The sequence below is a fragment of the Peromyscus eremicus genome, chromosome 20 (assembly GCF_949786415.1).
Source record: "Peromyscus eremicus chromosome 20, PerEre_H2_v1, whole genome shotgun sequence".
NCBI classification, from domain to species: domain Eukaryota; kingdom Metazoa; phylum Chordata; class Mammalia; order Rodentia; family Cricetidae; genus Peromyscus; species Peromyscus eremicus.
In genome coordinates this window covers 45,559,146-45,585,960 of record NC_081436.1, presented here as the reverse complement: position 1 = coordinate 45,585,960, position 26,815 = coordinate 45,559,146, and the positions used below count along the sequence as shown (strand labels likewise).

Sequence of the window (26,815 nt, the reverse complement as noted above, 5' to 3'; positions counted from 1 at the left end):
AAATGAAAAGTTTCAGGTTCCAAACTTGAAACAAAAATTATTTAAAAATGTAACCTGTTTTTTTCTGAACAAGTGTTTCCCCCCATTTTTAAGATAAGAGAGAAAGAAACAGAAAGCTGAAGGAACCTTTGTTTTTCAGTTCATTCAAAACAAAATAAAATAAAAACATTCAAAATAAAGAAATACCACTTTTATCTCAATCCATGAGGTACAATGTGGCTTAATAGGCTGGTGGGACCATTTGGAAACATGTCTCCTGTAGATTATGAGCTGCAGTAGAAGGAACTTTCTAGAACAATTTTTTTGTCAGCTCCAGTCAAGATAGTGTCTCCGTAGACTTATGCCATCGTGTCCTTGATGCTCTCGTGTAATAGAAGCCTGACATTGTCTTCTTATACAGGAGTGGTTTAAAATAGAATAAACAGTGAAGGCAAGGAAAACTTTGAAAAGAGATATAAATTTTGTGGTTGTATGAAATATGAATTATGGATGCTTAAGCCAAAGGATATGAAAGATATGAGTGGAGGAACAGCTGCAGAATTTGAGTTATATTTCCTATCTCTTTATAATAACCATATTTAATATAGCAAGGTTGATATTTACTGGCATTTATTAGGTTTAAATAAAGGCTTAATAACTACCCTCCCAGACTGGCCCACAATAATCCTATCCTTTTGTGTAGCTTAAGAACTTACAAAGATAATGTGAGTTCTTGTAGATAGTCATTATATTTTATAAAAAAAAATACTTTATCATTTGGGTTGATGAAAATTAGCTTAATTACTGGAATTAATACCATTTGGAGGTAATTTTTGTTCAAGATTTTAGGACAATGTATTTGCAGAGAAGCACTGGGATTCTTTATCAGAAGGTATGATTAGTGTGTGTAACTATTGATCTGGTGACTTCTAAGTTAAGGCTGAAGCTAAGGCCTTTGGTGGCCACAAAATGAGTCAGTTCCACACTCCCTCAGAATTATTTTCAGGCTGCCAGAAACCTTTCACACTGGATCACTCTAGCCGTCAGAATGTACAGAAGTGTTTCTTTACTTACCATCAATGTTTGTAGCTGAGGGATTTAGGAGCTGAATTAGCTCAGTTGCCTCTCATCCAATGGCATTTATCACACCAGATATCAATCACGAGCTGCCAAAAAGATGTTTGGTGAGGTGAGTGTGGGGGTAGCTGGAGGGAATGCAAGTCTGATGTTTTAGATGATAGAACTTAGTTCAAAGAATTGGGTTTCTTCTTTGGAGGGAGAGAGAATAGGGTGGAGCATCTTCATCTTACAGAGAAATGTTGCCCTGGCTCATTGTCTGTGAAGGACTTGTGGGAAGATGCCCTTCATTCCAGAGGGAGAATGAATCCCAGGTTCTGGCCATGTAACATATTTTATTGGCTACATATATTGCCTCTGCAGAACTTTCTCTCCCTCTGCCCCAGTCAGAGGAGCTAGCAGGGAGAAATGGGTCCCGATACCTCCTGTGGTAGGCCCACTTACTGCTGAACGCCTCAGTCACATTTCTAGTGTTGCGTGAGTAAATATTATTTTTGCCCTCGTATATTCCCCATGGTGTGATCATGTACACCTTTATTCTGATGTGACATCAGTAGAGATGTCTCTGCTGGGACCTCAGATTCTTGTCAGCTTTCTTCTCCAAGCTTCAGTGTCTCCAAAATCACCTCATTTGAAATTATTAACTGTGACAGTTACTCACACATTCCCAAGGATCTTTAAGCAAACTTACAGGCTGGACCATTCAAACATATTTTTTACATTTACAGAAATAAATTAGGGAGTTAAGCAAAGGATCCGTTCACTGGCTTATACATTGAGAGACCTGGATGAGTTTAGCTTCAGGCACATCTGGATCAGGTGTTTGAACCGTATCCTTGAGCTGGAGTCTTGCTCCCTCCGACTCTGCTTTTCATTCTCCACCAGGCTCTGTGAGTGGGCTCCAGTCACATTCACTGTGACATCCTTGCAGTTTCTAGCTTCACAGGCGTGGTGAAAAGAGAAATTTCTTTCTCAATATTTCCAACAGAAGTCCAGAAACTGAGTCATACTGGTCTGGTGTGATCACATGCCCCTAAATCTGTCATTGAGTGCACAGGGATGAAATAAACAGACTGGTTGGCCCTGGTTGCTTTCCCTGACTGGGTCTGGTGGCAATGGCCAGGAGTAGCAGGGTGGTATTTAATGCTGTCCAGATTATAAGTATGAAGAGGGGGAGGGATGGATCCAGAGAAGGAAGGATGCCATTCAAGGCTGGCAAACACAATACATCTGCTTGGGTAAACATTATGTCATTTTTATGGTTAGGAGGGGGAAAAAGATCACCAGAAGGACAAGGCCCCTCCAGGAAAACACTGAAAGAAAAGTTGCCAGTTATCCATTTGCCAAATTCAGGAATAGGCTTTGGTTAATTCTGGCATAGATGGAAGTGAGAGACTTTCAGTTGGTAACTCAGACCCCTTTGAGAGTCCCATTACTTCCACTGTTGCTCTCCTTTTCCATTTGTTTACAAGTTGTCATGGCAGCTAAGGTTGGATGCACCATTTCTCTTTGAGTTCCAGCCACAGAGGCCCCAATGCTGTGTCTTCTCGCTAATTTGTATAACTTGGTGAATTCCTACAGACTGCTTAGGAAAGAGTTCAGAGGGCACATCCCCTCTTTTCTCCCTTCAGGTGCTCAGATGCCAACTGTGTGGGAGTATCTGCTATCTGGGATAGAGGATGGCAGAGCATTGGAGTATCTACCTTACCAAAGACCAAGGTTCCAAAGAAATGTACACAGAACCTACTTCAAAATCAAATTGTCTAATGCAGAGGCACGGTGATTGGAGGTCAGGTATTTGAGAGACCCAGGGAAAGGAAGTATTTATGTCATAAAATTCTCACACGATCCTTGTCCCAGTCCTTAGTAGCCTCTGCATATAGCTCTCAGCAGCCACTCAAGACATTTTGGGTGTGGGGTTGGGGAGTCAAGGTGGTGATGTCATTACCAACGTGATAAGAATCCAGAGAATTTAGATTACCTTGCTTCTTAGAAATAAATATACAAAACCTGAACATCTTATCCTGTTCCAAAAAGTAAACCAAATTAACTTTCTACTTTGGGCAGAAGGATTGAGAGGATTAGTCTTCATCCGATTGGTTTAGATTTTGTTTTCCTTTAAGACACAGCCATTGGGCTTGAATGGCTCATGCCAAAAGCAATATGTGTACACCCCAACTCATGGAACCCCTCTTTGTTAGTGTTGGGAGTCAAACTAATACTATTTGCCATTAATTTTAATGTGCCCATTCCAATTTTCCAAGAGTTTATAGATTTATTATTTTTTGCAGTAAAGCCCATTAATATTCTATTTTCAAGGGTCTTTAAACTACACAGATATCCACGATAAATAGGAAATGGCAGAAATAGAGCATTTCTAGAGATGATTCCCTGGAGAATCCATGGAAAACTTTTGTGGTCATAGGCCTTTATGCTCCATGAATAAGATTCAGGAACTGCTTGTATTAGGGGCAGCTTACAGAGACCTCCAGGCAGTTGGGAAGGATGCTAGGAGCTCAGAAAGAAGTAGGTATTGGGGGTATCTGAACCTTGGAACCACAGAGCAAACTTGAAAATTAGCAAAGCCAAGCACTGGGTTTCCTAAGTCTGTTTCATTCACAGTGAAATATAATCCTATAAAATGGTAATGATTTTTAAATTTAGTGTTATTATCACAGAGGGAGGCCATGTGGAGGTCAGAGGGCAGCTTTTTGGAATCGGTTCTCTCTTTCCACGTCTACGTGAGTACTAGGGATCAAACTCAGGTCAGCCGGTGTGCTGGGCCAGCATCTTCCAGCTGAGCCATCTTGCTGGCTCAGTAACCATGCTTTTTACTTCATCATTACATGTGATGTATGAGAAATAACTAAGGTAGGCAGTATTTAATTGTGAACAAATATATTTGGCTTTCTTTCTTGCAATGTTGAGGATCAACCCTAGGCCTCATTCATGCTAGAGAAGCCCTGAGCTATACTCTCAGGCCAGTGCAAGTATATTAATAAATATTACTTTATAAAGTTCACTTCTGAAATTATTTAATATTCACAATATACAAAAATGAATTTCCAAAGTCATTTACCAAATGATTTTAATTTCCAGTCAAGATTTGTCCATAGCCAAAATTCAAAATAATGTTTATTATGATAAATAAATATTGATACAGATTAAAATATAAGATCAAAGTTTATCTAGATGACATATTTTCTAAAAGACAAAAGTTCTCTGATGTTTTGACTTAATAATTAATTTATTAAAATAGATATATTTTGAACATATATTTTGTATATGTTCTTTTAAAAAATAAACTTCTAAAGTGATATATTTGGAGAAGTAGATGGCTCTTATTAACCATTAAACAAAATAAGTAGTAAATTGAATCCATGAAGCCTTTGACAGTAGTTTCTAAATTCCTAGCAATAAGCAATTGTAAGACTTTGATTAAACAAATGCAATTTTGAGTTGGAGAGATGGCTCAGCAGTTAAGAGCACTTGCTGCTCTTGCAGAGGACCTGAGCTAGTTCCCAGAACATTTGTGAGCATGGCTCACAACTTCTTATCACTCTAGCTCTAAAGGGTTTCAACACCTTCTTCTGGTCTCTTCAAGCACCCACACACACATGACATACTCTCCCACAGACATATACACATACACATAAATAAAAAAAAATCTTTAGGAAAAAACAAAGACACGATTTATGGAATGGAATATAGAATTAATCCTAAGGAAAGTTTTGAAAGCTACATTTTATTTGTGTATTTGGTGGCAGGGGAGTGGGGGGGGCACATGCATGCCACAGCAAGTGTGGAGGACCATTGTGAGAGCTGGCTCCGCTCTTCTACCATGTGGGTTCCAAGGGTCAAACTCAAGTCCTTGGACTTGGTGGTCAACACCTTAACCCACTGAGCCATTGTGCTGGTCCCTAGAGGGGAATTTTAATAATTGTTGTTTTTTAAGTAATAGTGATTCTTCCTTCCAGTCTGTTATCCATTATGGCAAAAAAATGAATATGATGACTAATTCTGAAACTTTTCAGTAATTTAAAACCAACAAAAGCCAGCATGGAGTTATGAGGATCCTTTACCTGGTCTCTAGCTAGTGAGCACCACACAGCTCTCAGACTGTTCATTTTGAAGAATGGAGTCTTTAATTTACATTGTTTTATGATGTAGTAGTGGATGATAGAGTGACTCCTTCTGAGACCCGAATTTAGAGTTTGACTTCAAATTTCAGTTCTATGGCTGAGCTAGGGACTGTAGTAACTTGTCAATGTTTCTGGCCTCCAGTTTCTCATATTTTGATTGAGGATAATTACAAGTGGTATAAGAATAGAGTGGACTAATATACATAAAAATCTTTATGATAGTTCTTGGCACATGGTAAACATTTCATTCAATTTTTTGGACCATTGTCATTTGTGGTGGTGGTCATCACTGAAGAGCAATCATGGAACCTGGAATAAAATAAGCTGTCAATAAATGATGCAGATGATTAATTCTTCCAGAGAAGTATAGCAATTTTACTGTGGATATGGGCAAAGAGAAGGGGACCAACAGTTGCTCTTCCACCATTCTTTATGCCTTCAACATGGTGAAGACAGATATGATGATGTGCAGCTGGTGTATGCAACACAACTCCTTGGTAGAACTGAATGGGCCTGATTACCAGTGACTGGGAGACAATACTCCTGGCTCTGTGGCCTTGAACCACCTAAATGCCATGTCCATGTTGAAAGAATAGAAAGGGGTTCATAGTGCAGTCAGGGAGTTTAGGAGGGCACATTAAGCTTGCTGAGTCTTCTTCATGATAGACATGACAAGCTAGATATGACATGACATGACAGACATGACACCGGTGTCAGCTAAAAATCATGACTGGAGATGGGGATGTTGCTTGGGGATAGAATGCTCCCCTAGTCTGCACAAGGCCCAGGGTTCAATCCCTAGCACCCAATAAAACTGCGCATGGTTGCACACATCTGTTATCAGGATCAGAAATTCAAGGTTGCTTTTAGCTACATAATGAGTTCAAGATCAAACTAAGCTTGGGGTATGGGTAGGGGGTAATGAGAGAGGAGGAAGAGAAGTCTTCAGTGGGATAAAGGGGGAAAAAGAGGGTGATGAAATACGTGTGACATGAAAGCAAAGGGGGGGTGTCTATTTGAGGAGACAAAGGGGACCACAAGGAGGACAGGGAAGGACAGTGGGGAAGGTGAACGATTTAAAACAAAGTATAATCACACATATGCATGAAAATGCTGTGATGAAACCCATCATTTAAATACTAATTGAAAAAATATGAGTGACAGAGAACAAACTGGGCTCTCTGGAACTCCTACATTATCCTGGCAATTTCTCAAGCTTTTGTGTATTTTTTTTTAGAACAAATTCCAATTACAGTGTCTTGTATGATGCTAGATTGTAAGGAGTTAAAGATCTGTCCTTCTATGTCATTTTGTGACCATGTGACTATGTTCTGGTGAATCAAGCTGAATAAAAGGAAGTTTAGTGCAACAGATGGGCTAAGATGCATGCATATAATTATGTGCAGCAATAGTTCTTCATTTATTAAAGGCTTGAACTTGCCAGTTTTTAAAATAATAAGCCCTATTTTGTCCTTACATTTTATAATGTAAAGTTTAACAGGAAAAAAATTCAGTGGTTATATAAAATCTTGTTTTTTTTTTTTTCTTTTTGGTTTTTTGAGACAGGGTTTCTCTGTGTAGCTTTTTGGAGTCTGTCCTGGAACTTGCTCTGTAGACCAGGCTGGCCTCAAACTCACAGAGATCCACCTGCCTCTGCCTCTCGAGTGCTGAGATTAAAGGCGTGTGCCACCACTGCCCAGCTGGATATATAAAATCTTTACCTGGAGATACAATACTACCAATGAACATGAATGCTGGGGTTGAATGATAAAGACAATTCCTATCATGCATTTTAGAAACTAATAATTGAAATAATGACTGTTTCTTTTTTAGCCATTATATGTATGTTTTGTTTTGTTTTAATTGTAGATACACAAACACAAGAATCCACCTTGGGAGGAGGTGTAAATAGGCATTGCTTCTATGGACTTCAGCCAGATTCCGAATATAAAATCAGTGTTTACACAAAGCTCCAGGAGATTGAGGGACCAAGTGTGAGCATCCTGCAGAGAACACGTGAGTCAAATGTCGTCTGCTGATCCCCCTCATTAGGAGCGAATAGCATATTGATATGGCTCCACATCTTTGCTCTGTTTAGAAAAGTAATAGCTACTGCTGCCCAGGAGTATGGGCAATTCCCCTTTCTTTCTTTTATTACCCCCAAGTCTTTGCAATGCCCTTATACCGTCATCAGTATGTTTTCATTTCCATTCTCTATACATTGCACAAGAGACCACAAGGCCATCTGATGGCAAAAGGCTTGAAACAATGATTTACATTATGATCCAAATGCATAAGAGGCATTCATGGTATGTGGTGTGTGAAATTGAGTTTGAGGACAATACCATCTTAGCACAGCAATGAGGCCAGGCTCAAAGCCAACATGTTCCAACTGGGTGACCCTGGAGTCATTGCCTCCTTAAGAGGCCCTTGTGCTCTTTTTCAAGTTGGAACCCAGATTTGATGCATGGAATAGAAAAGCAAAGTATAAAATTAAAACAAAGCACTTTTTGCATGTTCTGAAGAATGGAGGGTATCAGCTTCTTGGGATGGCCTTTAATCTGAAGTTCTGACCTGCAGGCCACAGTTGTTAAAATGGATAAAATAGATTTAATAGTGGTGTTTGTATGCCTAACTCAATATCCTTAATTTAAATTCCAATTCTTGAGGATGAGCATCTGAACAGGTGATGGGTGATAGGCTTTCCTTGCTTTTCTGTATGGCATTTAGAAAGAACTACCACCTTGTATAGATCTTCCAGCCTCCAGGAACACGGAGAAAGAAATCACAATCAGCACATTCCCTTAAAACACATTGTATGAGCTGATGTGAAATAGCTCATGCTTTTAATTGCAGCACTCAAGAGGAAGAGGCAGGGGGATCTCTGTGAGTTCCAGGCTGTCCAGTGCTACACAATGAGATGCTTTCAAAAAAAAAAAGTTGGTTAAAATATAATAAGTAGAATCACCTAAAATTTTTTTCACAATAAATATATTTAACATTTTATACATGTGTTTTGACATATAATTTATGTATCATAAAACCTAATAGTCATTTAATGTAGCAACTCAGTTATTGTCAGTACATTTGAAGAATCATATAGACATCACTACCATTCCATCTTAAAGCATTTCCATCAACTGAAAGAAATCTTATCCATCTCTCTCCCATTTCCATCTGCATGTAAGCCCTTTATTTTTCATTTTCCTTTTGTGGACACTTCATATGAATAAAAATATATAACAGACAATCCTCTGTATCTGTCACATTTTGATTAGCATGTCTTTGAAATTTACCAAGGCCATAAAATGTATCCAGTGTTTATTTCTCTTATTGTTGATTATAATTCTGTTTTATGGATATGCATCATATAATTTTTGAAGTTCACAGGTCTTGGAGTCAAGCATGTATTATTGGATCTCTGTGAGGTCACTTTCTACTATCATGGTCTTGGTCAGCTCAATGCCTCTGAGATTTTTTGCTCTTCAGTAGAACTATCTCTTTTCTTACCAACAATGTTGGCAGGAGAGATTCAACATCTTTGAGCATCTGTTGAGCTTTTCAACTTATGTTTTATTGGACACATACTTTCATCTTCTCCTTTATTTTCTTGGGAGTCACAACCTATAGCCAAAGAGCTAGATCTTACTAACATGTATTTTCTCTGGACCTTTACTTTAAAAGAAATTAAAATATATTTTGGACACTTTGGACATCTTTCAAATACAGTCCATGTACCCTCCTGGTGCCAATCTGCTGGAAGCTGTTAATTGCTATGCTCTCAGGTTTATAGGCTAAGTTCTTTCTTCACACTCAGTGTTTGACTGTTAAAAACAATTGAGCTTGGGACCTCTGGTCTATTTTAGTATCCCCTAACCTTAATCTCAACAACTATTAGCTACCATCCCAGGGTTAATTCCAATTGGGATCTCTAAGTTTGATGTAAATATTTTCCTGATGTGGAAGACATCTGTCTTCTTGTAGCTTCCCTCCATTGGCTCGAGTTCAACTTTCTGAAGCAATGCAGATCAGGACTGTTTGTCTGCTCTGGGGCAGCCCCTCATATGGTTGAAGATAGGGACCATCTGTGTGCCACGTAAAGAGGATAAACACGTGGCACCAGCGTGTGTGCTCTTGATACCCAAGAGATTCTTTGGCCAGATGTTCTGCTCAAACAAACTGCCCCTTGATTTGACTCTGAGTGTATTGATGAAACTGAGGATATGTCTCAATCTTCTGTTAAAGAAAATGCTTAACAGTAAAGATGACCCATTACTCCCAAGTTATTTAAAGTGCATAAGCCAGGCTTTGGAAGCATTTTTAGTGATCTAATGAAAGTCTTGCAATCATAGTTTTAGTATTAAAAACTCTCCCTTTCTCTTCTCTCTCTCTCTCCTTTTTAATTTTAGAATTCTCAAATAAGCAACAAAAACCTTAAAAAAACAACAGTGATTCATGTATCCACAACAGAACAGCAGCAATGTACAAAGTGTCTGTTCCCTCATGCTTTCTTCCAGAAAGACATATTTCTACCATTGTGGTTTCTTCAACAAAAAGCTTTTTATTTTACCCACAAATGGGATCCTGCCATGATGTTCCATGACTTGCTTTGTTTCACATAATTAGTTCGTGGGCATTTTTTTCTTTATCAGTAATATACAGTTACCTCATTCTTTCATACTGACTCATGCCACCTAGATCATTTCATTTCATTGAATCCCAGATTAGAAGAGACTACAAAATTCATCTCTTCTAATGAAGGAATTCTCTTTATAACATCTGTCAGAGCTTGAACTCTTCCAGCTGCTGGCTGCTTGAAGCTGGACTTCCCCTTTGTGAATGGCCATTATTAGTAGAGGGACTTCCCAAATATTAAACTGGGATGGTCAGATTTTTCTGTTTTTTTTTTTTTCCTAAATCTTCAATGTCAAGTCTTAATAAAAGTGAAAAATAAAATATTACTTTATCTTTACCTAATGATACTGCAGCTCCTTGGTGCTTTACCATGTGAGTTGGCATGAGAATCACTCCTCTTTCTAACTTTCCCCGGGTCATCTTCATGGCAGGTTGAAAGTATCTGAACACATTAAGTATTTATTCTTGCTCCTCAGAACCGAAAGACTTTTTCCAGATGCACACTGAACAGAATAGACAGTGAGTCACATTTCATTCGCAACTGGTATCCTTGGGGACACAGGGTGGGAAGGGTTAGAAGTGCCAGGGACCAAGGATTGATGGTCAGTACTTAGGCAGAATGGAAATGAAGTTCACTGTGTATGTGAAAACAGCCAGAACCTACATCTCAAAAGAAGGCTGGGCTTTCTGCCTTAAATCAACATCAGAACTACTTTGTAGTTGGCAGTTTGATTACGCCGACTCCTGCTGGGCAGACTGAGTTGGGGCAGAATGGCATTTCAAGCCTTTGGTGTGCAATGAAAGGATGGATAAAACCACTTTTCACAGGCGGTGGCTAGTTTATAGCAGTCATTAAATTCTCAAAGAAGCCAGTTATCAACATCCTTGATAACCTTGAATAAAGATTTAATTTATTGCTTCCCTCTGTTCCCTACAATGAGATCACTAATGGGGACTCTTTGTCCTTTTCCTTCCCAGAACCACCTCCCACGGAACCACCGACATTCCCTCCAACCATTCCACCAGCAAAGGAAGGTAAGAGAACAGTGAGGACAGTATAATTCTGCAGTCAAGATTTCCATCACTTTTGTTTGTCCATCCAGTGAAAACCAGAGTGGCTGCTGGAGAGACGGCTCAGCAGGAAAGAGCACTTACTGCTTTTGCAGAGGACCTGAGTTGGGTTCCCAGCACCTCCATCAAGCAGCTCATAACCCTGTAACTCCAGCGATCCAAAGCCCCTGGCTTTCTTGGGTATTGCACTTACATATGCAAACTCATATGTACAAATACACATCATTAAAAGAATAATAAAAATAAAAATTTTAGAAGAAAACCAAGGTATTAATACAAAGTATTTATTGCCCCTACATAGTATAAGTGAAAAGCTAGTATATAATTTTGAATTCAAGGGGAATGGTCTCCAATTTTCCCCCTAAATGCCTCTCCAGGTTCTATTCTCATCTCAACACTTGGAGCTGCCAAGGTAATTATTAGAGGTTAAGCCTCTAAACAATGTAGTACTCATTAATTTTTCATCCCATTAACAAGCATTTATTACCTCTACTAGTAATTTTCAAAGTTCTTATGTGTGGTGGTATTGTGTTCCCCAAAATATTGTGTACCCTAATAAACTTATCTGGGGTCAGAGAACAGAAAAGCCACTAGATACTTAGAATAGGCGGTCGTAGCACACACCTTTAATCCTAGCATTCCAGAGGCAGAAATCCATCTCTTCAAGGATACAGCCAAGCATGGTGACTCACACCTTTAATCCCAGAAAGCAGCCTTTAATCCCAGGGAGTGATGGTAGAAATCAGAAAGGTATATAAGGCGTGAGGACCAGATACTAGAAGCATTTGGCTGGTTAAGCTTTCAGGCTTCTAGCAGCAGTTCAGCTGAGATTCATTTGGATAAGGACTCAGAGGCTTCCAGTCTGAGGAAACAGGATCAGCTGAGGAACTGGTGGGGTGAGGTTAGCTGTGGCCGGTTTTGCTTCTCTGATCTTCCAGCATTCACCCCAATAAGTGGCCTCAGGTTTGATTTTATTAATAAGAACTTTTAAGATTCCTGCTACACTTATGTTAGGCACAAGGAATGCCATAATAGTACCCGACTGCTGCCTTTTGCTTACTTTCAGTATAATAAGAGAAATACTTACTAATGCAGATAGTAATGTCACTGGTAGGAGTGATAAAAGAGAAATTGGGTTATGATAGCCCAGGAGTAAGATTAATCAATGCCGCAGTTGATTAGTGACTGATAAACAGGGGAAATTTCATCTATAACTGAACCAGCTTGAGAGAGAAATAACAGAATAAATAATGCTCAGTGTCATAGAGTGATGTAAGTCCATCATGTGTTTTGGGGAACCATCAATGCTTTAATGAGACACACAGAAGAGAGTAAAGAGAGTGATGAAGGGAATTGTGTGCCAACATCAAGGATTCGTCCTTCAAAAATATGGTGCACAAGAAGTTCCCTTAAGGTGAGGATGACCTAATAAAATCTCTGCTTAGGAAAGATAACTCTGGGCCAGGGAGACGGCTCAGTTGGTAAAGCTCTCACTGCACAAGCATGGAAGACCTGAGTTCGCACCCTACCATCAACATGAACATTGGGTGAGATATATGTAACCTTGAGCAGATTATTGGAGCTTATGGCCCAGGCAGTCTAGCAAAAATGGCAAGCTCAAGTTCCAGATTCAGTGAGATACCCCATGGGAAAAACACCTGGCATCAACTTTAGGCCTCCATTATGCATGCATGCACATATACACACATGAACACATGTATACACAAATGTTACGGTTCATAGTATTCGCTGGGTAAAAATGTGGGTGGTTTTCCCTGGATGCAGCCTACATAGTGTCTTCTGGATCTTTGAAAGCTAGACAGCAGGAAGGAAGCTTCCTGGCAGTACAGATATGATTTCTCCATAACCTGTGCCAAAGTGTGTGGTGTCCTTAGCAACAGGGTCTTACCATCTAGTTCTGGAGGGCAGCCGAGAGCAATAGGAATACCTTGTATTGTTTTGGAAATGTCTAGGACACCCTTGACCAGCAACCTTGAGGAAAGGTATTCCACATCTGGAACTGGGCTTTTTATTTGAAAACCTAGAATATAGGTTTTTTTTTTTAATTATCAAAGTTATACTGGATACTTATTAGGCAAGTATTTAAAATTAGAAAAAAAGGATTAAAGAAGAAAATTAAAAACACAATTTTATATCCTAAATGTATTTTTTCATGAATGTTGATGAATTTTCTTTTATTCTAAGCAAATGTTTCATTAGTAAAATTTAAAATACATTTTCCTTTTATTTTGAAGATGAAACTTAATGTTTGTTTCATCTTTCTTTGGAAACAGAGGACATGATTTCCTTTCTTGTTTATCATTAGGAGGCTTATAATCTTTTTCAACTCTACAGTCAGACTATGAATCTATGAAATTGTGCAAGTCACAGAGTTCACAAAAGCAAGCTTGCCAGATCCCCACTGTCCCCGAGTGTAACCCCACTTGAAGACGATTTGTCTTACCTTATGGGCAGCTGACAGGAATGAAGTTACTATAACAGTAACCAGGCTGTTGTTTCTAAGGGAGAAATGCCGATTATCTCCTAGAGTGCTTGTATGTGACCGAACTAAGATGAAAAAATTAAGATTACTGAAGAACAAATTGTGTGCATCATCATAAAACACAGTTAATCTCAATGATTCACATTAACAGAGGGTTACAGCTTGAAAAACAGCTCAGAGGACTTTGAAAGGGGGCTTTCATTGGAGAAGGGCCTTTTGGTTATATTATTGTATGGCCTTTTTATTTTGTTGGTTTCCATAGTAACTACTGTTGATGGCTTCCTTCTCCTAGTATTATTGTACTTTTTGGGGGTCCCTGTGTCAGTGGATGGTAAAAGGAGATAAGAAGAATTTTTGAGCAATGCAGTAATTAAAGTTTGCTTCTGCTTATTCTCAGTGAATTGTAGTTTTTTTTTTTAAAGACCGAGTCTCGTGTAGCTTAGGCTAGCATCAAACTTGTCATTAGCCAAGAATGACCATGAACCTGTGAACCTCCTGCTTTACTTCGCCAATGCCAGGTATATAGGCATGGGCCACTTTCTCAGTTTTATGCCGTGCTAGGGATCAAACTGAGCTCAAAGGTTTTGAGCATGCTGGGTGGGCACTCTAGCTCTGGCACCATATCCCCAACCCAAATTGTAGTTCATCTGATTCCATCATATCACACATCTTCCTCCTGAGCTCGACTCCTCTGCTATTACTTCAGACTCACCAAGCAGATGACTGGGTGCACAGTGTGACTGCATAGACTTCTTCCCTGTCGGTGGCCATTAGACAGTGCCTGCTGTTTGCTTCTGACTCTACATCACATTCACCTCCATTTCTCCTATTCCTCATTTTCATTCTCTGTGGTGATTGTTGGATTTATTCTCCTCCCTGTTCTCACATGTTCAGTAGAAGCTTTTCAGTCATAAATGGGCATGAAAGGGAAATAGTGGTGGTAAAGTTTTAGGAGCATGGATGGTAATTCTTAATAGTTGAAGCTTTTTCTTTGGGAAAGAGCTTTAGTTACCAGAAGGCATCTGCTACCTGTCTTCTGGCTTGATAAAGATGTTATTTTCCTCTTACCTCTGACTCCAAATGTATTCTTTGTCTTCAGTATGTAAAGCTGCCAAGGCAGACCTAGTATTCATGGTGGATGGATCCTGGAGTATTGGAGATGACAATTTCAACAAGATCATCAATTTTCTGTATAGCACCGTGGGAGCCCTGGACAAGATTGGTGCAGATGGAACTCAGGTAAGGTTAACCAGCCAATCATTACACTATCCTATCAGGTAAGGTTAACCAGCCAATCATTACATTATCCTATCAGGTAAGGTAAACCAGCCAGTCATTACACTATCCTATCAGGTAAGGTAAACAAGCCAATCATTACTCTATCCTATCAGGTAAGGTAAACAAGCCAATCATTACACTATACTACGCATCCAGGAATTATTTCTTAGTCTCTTACTGTTTCCACTTGTCAGGGAATGTAATCAAAGAAATGCAATGAAGGAATGCTAATCCTTATAGGCATGTCCAACCTGTTGCTAATAGATACATGCATCCAGGATTGCTATGATGTTGTAGATGATAGCCTCATACTGTAACTTCAAAAGGTTGGACATCCCTGCAAAAGCTATTGAGATTAGCAAATTAAAGATAGTGCAAAGGACATTAGGGAGTATTTATTTTATATTAAGGCAGAGTATTTCCTTTACACATACTGTTGTCCCTGCCCTAAAGTACATGGAAGTCTTGAAAATCAGAGGCCAGGCCACGGTCACACATTCCTTTTTATTTTTTCCTTTTTTGTTTTTCAAGACAGGGTTCCTCTGTGTAGCCTTGGCTGTTCTGGAACTCCCTCTGTATACCAGGTCAGCCTCAAACTCACAGAGATCCACCTGCATCTGCCTCCCAAGTGCTGGGATTAAAGGTGTGCACCACCACCGGCTGGCGGTCACACATTTCTGACGATCATGCAGAATATGAAACTATTTCATTCATCCAACAGATATCCATAGTTCATTGTTCCAAAAAAAAAAATAAAGCAATCAACTGAAAACTGTCCCATAGTGCCACAGGAATAGAAGTAAATTGTAGGAAATTAAGGTAGAAAGATTTGGGCAGCAATGAACGAGATCACAGATTTTGAAATAGAATGTACTTGGCTTCAGCTGTTTGCCTTTGATCTTGACCCCATTACTTGATTTCATGTACTTCAGTTTCCTCCTTTGTACAGTGGGTGGAATCATAGTGGCTACTTTATATTTGTGTCATAGGAAGCTCTTATAGAGAATACAACCCTGACTCTGTGGCACATCCATTTACCAGATTTAGGTCAACTTTTACTTGTTAAATGAAGTGGCAAAAGTATTATAACCATTAGAAAGAATTTTTTAAAATCCTAGTTCTTAATATGTATCTAGAACTTGAAACTTGGTTTGCCTTTAAATTTGATAGGTAACCTTTACGAAAATTTAATGTGAGGATTGGGCTAAGGAAGAAATGTAAATGATGGGTGATACTGCGCTACTGTGTTGTGTTTTCTGTGGAAAGTCTCTACCTGTGTAAAAGTGGATGTACCCTCTCTCTCCAGGTGGCGATGGTCCAGTTCACTGATGACCCCAGAACAGAATTCAAACTCGATGCTTACAAAACCAAGGAGACACTTCTTGATGCAATCAGACACATTTCCTACAAAGGAGGAAATACTAAAACAGGTAAGACCCAAACAGACAAATGATGCCCAGTGAAAGCTCACTGTAATCATTAGAAACTTCGGGATGACTTTTGTTATGTGACTTGTTGGTTTGTTTTGGTGCTGTGTATGGAATCCAGGGCCTTACATGTCCTCACAGGTATTTTCCCCTTGCGTGGCTGCCTCAGCTCTCAGGGCACAATAATTTTTCACTGATGTAACATCTCTGACCTGCCCTTTGCTGTCTGTGAAAGCATGTGGAGGAGTGAAATGGAACTGTTGATTCTCTGTTTCAGGGAAAGCTATCAAGCACGTTCGCGATACCTTATTCACTGTAGAGTCAGGCACGAGGAGAGGCATCCCAAAAGTTATCGTGGTTATAACTGATGGGAGATCACAAGATGACGTCAACAAAATCTCCAGGGAGATGCAGGCCGATGGTAAGGTTCCCTTATGTGCACCATCATGGCTACTGAGAACAAGGTTGGCACCAAGCACATATTCCTATCAGCTTAATTAAATATCCCCCAGTGGATAATATGGGTTTTAAAAATCACATACACTTGTAATTCTGTAATTAGATGAGACAAATATATGATTTGTTACAGCAGGGTTTCCTGTCTAAGGAACACCAGCAATGATTTACAATACTACTGAGAGGACCACTCTACAGGCTTAGGGAGAGGAAGGAGCTCATTATAGAAACTTCCCTGTCTTCTGATCTATAAAATAAAGGTTCTCTCGGGATGGCTGTGAAGATTCAGCTATATGAAATATTTATGATGATTTGTGTTCATTGTGAACTTGACATCATCTAGACTCACATGGAAAGGAAGTCTCAATGAGAGAATGTAGAGATCAGGTTGGCACATGGGCATGCCTGTGAGGGGTTTTCTTAGTTAGATTAATGGAGGTGGGAAGGCCCGTGCTGCATATGGGTGATGCCATTTCATAGGCTGAACCCTGATCTGAAAGAGGAGAGGGTGAACTGAGCATTAGCTTGTGTGTATTCTTTACTCTCCATTCCTGATGATGGATGCTATGTGACCAGTTGCCTCAAGCCCCTGCTGCTGTGACATCCCTGCTGGGATGGACTGTGACCTGGAACTGTGAGCCAAAGCAAACCCCTTCTCCCTGAAGTTGCTTTTGTCAGGGTGTTTTGCCATAGGAAGGAAACTAAGATGACATGCTTAGCATGTTTTTACATGGTGACCCAGTTTAGGCTGCTAGGCCTTAAGTTGTACTTCAGAAGGGGGGAAAAGAAACCATTACTGTTTAAATAGTACCTCATGCCACAGATTGCAAAGTAACTGTTAAGAATATGCAACTGTGAATATGTTACTCAAATGAGAAACATTTCAGGATTATGTACCAACTGGGACTTTAGTTTTGTTGAGTCTATTTTAAAATGGAAAATTTCTTCAGGGTATGATGGAGTAATTCTCACATAATGTAATATGCACATGAGGAATTCTGATGAATGGTAAGAAATGAATTAGCCAATCCTACTGGGCTTCCTAAATGAGTACATTTTAAACATCTGGGCATCCAGCATCTTGCATTGTTTGTATTTTGTGAAGCTTAAGTAATTGAACACCTGCGGTGTGTTGTCATAGGATACAACATCTTTGCCATTGGTGTGGCCGACGCTGATTACTCAGAGTTGGTTCGGATCGGCAGCAAACCCAGCTCACGTCACGTCTTCTTTGTGGATGACTTCGATGCCTTCAAGAAAATTGAGGATGAACTGATTACTTTTGTCTGCGAAACCGCATCAGCAAGTTAGTTCTTCAGAACTTGCATTCCTGAGCATTGTTTAAAACCTGAAATATCGAATACTGGTTAAGTACAGAGTCCCATCTAGAACTGAGGAAGAACTGTTGATTCCCATGAGGTATTTATCGTGCAGGTGTTAAGTCCTATGGTTTTAAGCATATGAGGTAAACGTCTTCTCTGTTTAAGTTGATGAAGATTGTCCCAAGTTGATGACAATTTGTATTAAACACAGGAGTGTGAGACAGGATGATGGCACCAAGGTTGAGGCCAGCTTGGAATGCTTAGTATCAGACAAGGTTACATAGGAAGACCCTGTCTTAAAACAAACCAAAAATAAACAAATGTAGGAAATAGTTTTCAAAGATGTCTTAATTAAAACATCTCTCAACTTGGGCTTTCAAGTAACAACCATTGATTTAGTGGATCCAGGAGAGTGGTTAGAGCTATGGCCCTTTAGTTCTAGATGGAACATTAGATAACCACAGCCACATCCTCTTAGAGTTACTCCACAGTTCAGGTGTGGGAAGTTTAGGGAAGGTTGTATTAATTGCCTGTGCCCACAACAATGAAACCATATATTTGGGAGATACATAAGATGGGCTTTTACATTGCTTGCCTTGTTTTTCAGCCTGCCCAATGGTGCACAAGGATGGAGTCGATCTTGCAGGTATGCATTGTAACATTTTTTTCTGTTTTCTTTTATTGAAATACATTTTTTTCATATGATACATTTTGATTATGGTTTTCCATCCCCCAACTCCATGAGATTCTCCCTCCTCCCCTCCCATCGGAAATCCACACTATTTTTGTCTCTTGTCAGAAAACAAATAGGCATCTAAAGAATGATAATAAAATAAGATCTAACAAAAACAAACAAATAAGGACAAATAGGACAAAACAAGCAAACAAACATGAGAAAGAAGAGCCAAAGAAAAAGCACAAGAAACATTTACAGATGCCAAGACACACACATTAGCACACACAGGAATCCCATAAAAACAGAAGCCTTAATGTCTATGCAAACGACTTGTACGGTGTTTAACCCTGACAAGGCATTATGAGATGAAAAACCTCCAGTGATGCCTTTGAGTTAGTTTTGTGTTAGCATCTACTGTTGAGCACTGGGCCTGGCTTTCCGAGTGTCCCCAGTGAGACTCCATTGGAGAAATTGAATTTTTCACTTGCGAGTGGTTATAAATTAGAGAGAGCTTCTGGGTTAGGGATAGAAGCTTGTGTCCACTTCTCTTAGTGCTGGGACCCCATCTAGTGAAGTCCTGTATGGGCCTTGTGCTTGGTGCCACAGTCTCTGTGAATTCATATGTGTGTTGGTCCTGCTGTGTTTAGAAGTCCTTATTTCCTTGATGTCCTCCATCCCCTCTGGCTCTTAGAATCTCTCCTCCTCCTTTTCTACAGGGTTCCCTGAGCCTGGGAAGTATTTGATAGAGATATCCCATTTAGGACTGAGTCCTAAGGTCTTTCACCTTCTGTACATTGTTTGACTGTGGGTCTCTGTATCTGTTCCCATCTACTCTAAGAGGAAGCTACTCTGGTAATGGTTGAGCAAGGCATGGATCTATGAGTATAGCAGAATGTTGTTAGGAGTCATTTTATGACTGTATTCCTTTAGCAGAGCAGTAGTATTTTGCTTTATCCTAAGTCCCTGACCTATCTAGTTTCAGGTTCTTGGCTACCCAAGTAATATCAGGTAGTGAGCCTTAAATCCAAGCATATAGGTTGGTTACTCCCACAAGCCTTGCACCACTGTTGCACTAACGCATCTTTCAGGCAGGTCATCCCTGTAGACCAAAAGTTTTGTAGCTGGGTAGGTGTTTACCTTTCTTCTTTGGTAGCATGCAAAGTATGTTCCATGAATATTGGCCCATAGGAGTGAAGACTCTAGGTAGGCACCAGCTCCATGTTCAGTGATCTGTGTAGGTGTTGTCTTCAACAATATGGCCTTATTGTCAGTTTGTACAGAGCAACCAACAGTCTTGACAATAGTCTAGGTTGTTTTGGAGTTTTCCATGGGGCCTCTTTGGTCGACAGTTCAATTAGATGCAACCCATTCCTGATACTGGAAGCTTTATTCAGTGATAAGAGATGCCCAGTTGGGACTCCGTCTTCCCTGTTGTTTAGTGATATTATTTAGATCACCTTCATACACATAGATATTTTAGGAAGCTTCTACTGCATTAAGTTTCCATATGACTCCTCAAATGGCCCTTACTTTTTGCTGTTGTTCCTCTCCATATTCACTCCCTTGCTCCCTTCTTCCCTCCTCAACCCCATTTAATCCTCCCATTTCTGTCTTCCTCCTCATCCATCTAACTATTCTATTTTCCCTTCTTAGGGAGATCCATTTCTACTCCATAGTCCCTTGCTCTATACCTAACCTCTGTTGTTAGAAGGATTGTAACTTGCTTGTTGAACACTTAAGCAGATCAAAGGGATACAAATAGGAAGGGAAGAAGTCAAATTATCTTTATTTGTAGATGATATCATTGCATATATAAGTGACCCAAAAAATTCCACCAGGAAACTCCTGCAACTGATAAACATTTTTATCAAAGTAGTTGGATACAAAATTAACTCAAAAAATCAGTAGCCTTCCTCTAGACAAATGATAAATGTACTAAGAAAAAAATAATGGAAACAACACCTTTCACAATAGCCTATAAAAATATCTTGGGGTAACTCTGATCAAACAAGCGAACACTTGTATGATAAAAATTTGAAGACATTGCAAAATGAAAGTGAAGAAGATATCAGAAGATGGAATGATCTCCCATGCTCATGAATCAGTAGAATTAATGTAGTTAACATGACTATCCTACCAAAAGCAATCTATAGATTCAACACAATCCCCATCATTATCACAACATTTTAAATATAAATATTAATCAATACTTGTTTGGGGTCCAACTGTCGGTGTTTAAATATTTAGTAGAAAATTAAAAATCATTTAATTTCCTGTTTGTTCTTATATCCTCTCTCACCACCTCAGGATTTAAGATGATGGAAATGTTCGGTTTGGTTGAAAAGGATTTTTCTGCAGTAGAAGGAGTTTCTATGGAACCTGGCACCTTCAATTTGTTCCCGTGTTACCAAATCCACAAAGATGCTCTGGTTTCCCAACCAACCAAGTAGGTTTTCCTTGCAGATGCTAAAGTTAATCATGTGTTTATTATATCTCAATATAAAAATGATGTCAATTTGTCCACTGGCAGTGGGATTTATCCCTGGTGCATGAGCTGGCTTTTTGGAGCCCATTCCCTATGGTGGGATACCTTGCTCAGCCTTGATGCAGGGGGAAGGGGCTTGGCCCTGCCTCAGCTTGATGTGCCAGACTTTGTTGATTCCCCTTGGGAGGCCTTACCCTCTCTGAGGAGTGGGTGGGGGAGGGGCAGGGGAGGGGTACAGGGAAGAGGAGAGGGAGGGGTACTGTGGTTGGTATGTAAAATGAAAACTTCCCAAAGCTGGAGAGAAGGACAGCCTAAAACAGTGATCTAACGGGGATTCATGGCAATCTCCTTTTGTTTTTTCAAAGCATCTATAATGAAAATACATTACTTATGGTCACAGGATGACTTTCTCAAGAAAGATACAATAAGGCATTATTTTATTCCATCATCAGATATCTGCATCCAGAAGGACTGCCTTCTGACTATACAATGACTTTCCTGTTCCGGATTCTTCCTGACACTCCACAGGAGCCATTTGCTCTTTGGGAGATTTTAAATAAAAATTCTGACCCACTGGTTGGCATCATTTTAGACAGTAAGTATATTTATGTGTATAGCATTTGCTATATACATGATAATGCATGTGACATCCCATCTTGCCATTTCCTGTTGCAACGTAACTTATGCAGTGTATAAACAACAAGCAGTGGATTATGAAATCATTGATTCATTCACTTGTTAACCAATTCTTTCAAGAAATGCTCATTGAGCTCCTGCTTTGTGCCAGCATTAGGCTCAGATGGATGGTAAAGCAAGGTGAAGCAAGACAAGCAGTTTCTACCAGAGAGTGAAGACTACAGGCAGAGCAAAATTATGGGGTCATGGTTGCTTGGAGAAATGGGATCAGAAGTTCATTGATTGTACATGGATATGATAAATGCATATGCCTATTTGATATTCTATAGAGGATGCCAATTTGTCAGCATTGTATTTGGAAAGAATTCTGGGATAGATTTAAATTTGTAAATTGTGTATGTGCTACCAAATCCTATCCTTGAGAAAGTGAAGAAAAGCGCAAGTGTTCAGATGCTGGGAATCTACAGTGCTCTGAGGCTGGAAACTGAGGAGGAACCAGCCAGGGAAACTTTCCCCTGTCCTGCTTGGAAGCGTAGCACACGACGCGCAGTTCTTCATTCATGTCATGGAGTTTAATGAGTCCCATAATTAGAGTGAATCTGTAAAAGGTATCTTTACTTAACTGACTCAAACATTTGGGTAAGGAGATTAGTTTGGTCTTATTTCCAAATCATGGAAAATGTATGGGAGTCAATCAGCAATCACACATAGTATAGGGGAAATCCTTTTGCATTGATATTGAAACTAAGGAACATCTACAGATTGAAAGAGATTAAATCATTAACTCCATATGCACTCTGGGCTTAAAGATAAAGAAATCTTAAAATGACTAAAATGAATTTGATCCTTTTCCTAGTTAGCTATAACAGTCAATTTGACATAGCATAGAGTCCCATGGGAAGGGAATCTCCAATAAGGGACTTCCCAGATTGGACTGGCCTGTGGGCATGCCTATAGGGGAGTGTCTTGACTGTTAATTGATGTAGGAAGGTCCAGCCCACTGTGGGTGGCACCTTGCTGGCAGATGGTCCTATGCTACATAAGAAGGATAGGTAAGCATGAGTCTGCTAATGAATCACTAAGCAGCATCTTCCATGGTTCCTGCTGTACCTTTTTGGTTGTGTGGAATAACAGACAGGCTCGGCTGTAGGTTCTTGCCTTGAGTTTAATGATGGACTGCAAGATTAAACAAACTCTTTCTTCCCATAGATTGCTTTTGGTCAGAATGTTCACTTAAGAGTAAAGTGAAAATTAAATTTTAGTGTAACAAAACACTGTTGAGGAAAAAAAAAAAGCATTTTTATTTTTAATAATGAAAATTCATTGTAAGACAAAAGATCAAAGATTAGGAAGCCTATGTTTGTCTGTGCATAACAAAAGAGACATCAGTGTGGGAGAGCATCATGTCCTGGGAAAGTTGATGTCTGTAGTGGGCTAGTAGTCAAAGTGCCTAGTTTCCCTTTCCTAATATTTGTTGATAATGTCCTCTCTCATTATCTTCTTTTACTCTAAGCTTTGATGACCTCTCTCCAGAGATGATGTGGATAAGTGTTTAGGTAGAAAGGTGTAAGGGAAGGAGGCATGTAGGTTCCTGGTCTCTCCATCATCACATGTCATTAAGTCGAGTACTTTAGCCCTGAAAGCTTGTAACAACCTGAGGAGTGTTCGGTGTCTCATCCCCCTCATTTTGTTTTAGACATGGTTTCAAAATGATGGATTCACTGTTTTCTGTCAAGCTGAATTTTAGAAAAAAGTTATTCACCAATTTAAGTTATTTCTGAAATATTTTGCCTTTTCTTTATTTGACTAGATGGTGGGAAAACTCTAACTTATTTCAACTATGACTATACTGGAGATTTTCAAACTGTCACTTTTGAAGGACCTGACATCAGGAAAATGTTCTACGGGAGTTTTCACAAGGTTTGTGAGGATCTCTGTATAACGTATAATTCCATTTTCTGTTAGGAGGAGGAACAGAAATATGTGTGTGCAATTGTTTTTGTTTTTTTGTTTTTTTGTTTTGTTTTGTTTGTTTGTTTTGCTCTGGTTTTTGAGACAGGGTCTGTCTACATAGCCCTGGCTGTCCTGGAACTCAAACACTCAGCTCCAACAGGCTCTGCCTCCTAATCCTCCTGGGATTAAAGGAATGCTCCACTATGCCCAGCTCAGAAATATATTTCTTAAAATTCATGGAGCTTTGGATTTCAGAATTTAACTGGAGTAAGAATTACTTCCTTCAGGACTTGATAATGACAGTCAAGATTCTGAGTTAAGACACTGAAATGTGCATTCATTGCAGGCACTCCAGGAGACATTGACAGATTTGGTCCAGGTTCCCCCTTTGAGGAGAAAATTCCACATTACTAATTAGCCAGTGCCCATTTGCTGCATTATGTGTAATGTAGTAAAGATTGCTGACTGTGTTGGTGACATAACCTAGTGGGTAAATGCACTTAGCACCAGATATTACAGGCTGAATGACCTGACTTTGATCCCTGCGATCCATGTGAAAGATGGAAGAAGAAAACCAACTCCACAAAGTTGTTCTCTGACATTACACATGTTATGGAACATGTACAGACAGACAGACAGACAGACAGACACACACACACACACACACACACACACACACACACACACACTTAGAAAGGATTACAGGTCTTCCTAGCCAATTGGAATTTTCTTTCTTTCTTTTTTCTTTTTTGGTATCTTTACTGTGTATTGTATAATTAAGAATGATTATAGCCGGGCGGTGGTGGTGCACGCCTTTAATCCCAGCACTCGGGAGGCAGAGGCAGGTGGATCTCTGTGCGTTTGAGGCTAGCCTGGTCTACAAAGTGAGTTCCAGGAAAGGCGCAAAGCTACACAGAGAAACCCTGTCTTGAAAAACCAAAAAACCAAAAAACCAAAAACAAAAAAATGATTATATATGAAAACTTATTTTTCATGTTTGATAGGATTACATACCTATCTTAAAAGTGTGTATGTGTGTGTGTGTGTGTAGGGGGGTACAAGTGGAGGTTTACTAATTAAAAGTTCCATTGACAGCTCTTTGAATTTCATTAGAATTGTGGTGGGATGCTTTTCCTGGTTGTGTAGAGTATATCGCAAGGCCGCCAGGGAAAACTGTAGGGGAGATGAAAAGCATATCCATCTGTGTTGAAAGAGTTATTGTCATAACCTGTGGCTTAGGTATGGGCTTGTGTTCTCACTTCAAGGAACTCTTCATGTGTCTTAGGCGGTGTAAGGCTTGATTTACCTTACCAGAACTCAAGGAGCTAGAAGTGCGGCTAATGATTGGCTTTACATGTATAAACCTTTAAATTAGTTAAAGCTGCATAATGAAATACTTCCCTCTAGCTTATGAGTTAGTAAAGCTAAACAAGAAACAAAATAAAAGGAGAGGCCTATGTAATGAACAGATGCAGCATATGACTATTGATGGAAGATGTCAATGAAAGTCCAATTCCCACAGACCAGATTTTATCTGTTCAATGCATTACAATTGAATAAATATCCTCACTCTTTATTGATTATGAGTTAGCTCCATCTTTTACAGTTTTGGATATAAAATACAGTTCCTAAACCTTTTTCAACATGTTAGTAATTATATAAGTGGAATTACCACTTGTATGTGTAACTAAAGAAGCAAAATATTTTTGAAAATGTTTCAATGTCCTTTGTAAAGCAAAATACTGTTTTAAACATGAGAACAATCTCCCCAGAACTCACAGAAGTCAATTTCTACTCTTGTAAATGACAACGTTAGCAAGAAGCAAGCAATGTGGTGGGATTTCCCCAGGGATGGTCTCTGTTTGAGTAATGGTTAGTTTCTTTTTGAGAGGAAAAATTTCTAATAAACTGCCCTGCTGACTGGAATTTCTTTTACGTTGATGTATCTTAAACAAAACATTAAATAAAAATAGGTAGGAATACATGTGCTTTCATCTTTATACACCCTTGGGACAAAACAATATTGAACAAAATCTGGAAAGTTAAACTATCTTAACATAAAAGATGTTACATTATTGACGTTCTGAGTCGGCTCATGATTTGAGCACGGTGTTAGCTGATTTAGCTCTTATAAGCTTGATTCACATTGCCTAATCCTCTTCATGGAGTTGCCATGGTTGTCTTACTTTGGGAGTGCAATCATTATTGGAGTATGGACTTTCCTTTCCTTTCCCTAGTGTGCCACAAAGAACTAGCATTCCTGAAGCAAACAGTCCAAATCAAAATGTGTAGTGGGCACAGACAATTGTATGTGAGAACTTGGGTACAGTGTGGTTACCTGGTTTACCTACAGTATACTTACCCTTGATGGTTACTTAGAGGATAGAAATATGTGCCTTGTCCAAATCCTCACGAAGAACCGGTGACTGCTGAAACAGTGTCCTCCGTGTCTTGTGGTTTGAGAAAACTGCATCAGATACTATCTAAGCTGAAGGGCCTCTTCTCACATGTGTTCCACTGCTTCCCTTCCCCTCCCTTAAGAACATGTCATTCATTCACTCTCATGATTCCTTTCAGCTTCAGGGAGGTGAAGAAGAAGGGGGAAGGCGATGGAGGAAGGGAACAAATTAGAACTAACTGTAATGACACCTATAAAATTTTATAATAGCACACAATACTTTGTGTGCTGAAGCTTGTTGCTAATTAATATTAACAATAAAAACCCAGAGTCAGACATTGAGGGTGAAAGCTGAAAGATCAGAGAAGCAGAGCAGCAGCCACTAGAGACTTCTAACCTCTATGAATCCTCAGACCAAATGGGGGGCTGAGATCCTGTCTCCACCTGCCTTATATCCCTATCTCCACCTCCCTAGTGCTGGCATTAAAGGCATTAGCCTCCCATGTGCTGGGATCAATGTTGCAAGCCTCCCACGTACTGGAATCAAAGGCATGAGATCCCAAGTGCTGGGATTAAAGGTGTGCATCACCACTGCCTGGCTGTTTCTCTTTTAGACTGGTTCAATCTCATGTAGCCCAGGGGAGCCTTGAACTTCTGATCTTCCTGCTTCCTCCTCCCAAGTACCAGGATTAAAGGAGTGTACCACCACTTCCTGGCCTCTATGGCTAATTAGTGGCCAGGTCTGCCCTCTGGTCTCCAGGCAAGCTTTGTTTGTCA

General features: G+C 39.6%; 1 protein-coding gene across 1 annotated transcript in view; it reads left to right on the top strand.

Annotated features, from left to right (window-relative positions):
• Nucleotides 1-26,815, top strand: part of Col14a1 (collagen type XIV alpha 1 chain) — a 174,846-nt gene that overhangs the window by 83,294 nt on the left and 64,737 nt on the right. The window contains exons 15-24 of the mRNA XM_059247022.1: nt 7,068-7,214; nt 10,812-10,868; nt 14,507-14,646; nt 15,992-16,115; nt 16,390-16,533; nt 17,710-17,874; nt 18,498-18,536; nt 20,874-21,012; nt 21,504-21,646; nt 23,498-23,607. Coding sequence (XP_059103005.1) covers nt 7,068-7,214; nt 10,812-10,868; nt 14,507-14,646; nt 15,992-16,115; nt 16,390-16,533; nt 17,710-17,874; nt 18,498-18,536; nt 20,874-21,012; nt 21,504-21,646; nt 23,498-23,607 — 1,208 coding nt within the window. The remainder of the gene's footprint in view (nt 1-7,067; nt 7,215-10,811; nt 10,869-14,506; nt 14,647-15,991; nt 16,116-16,389; nt 16,534-17,709; nt 17,875-18,497; nt 18,537-20,873; nt 21,013-21,503; nt 21,647-23,497; nt 23,608-26,815) is intronic.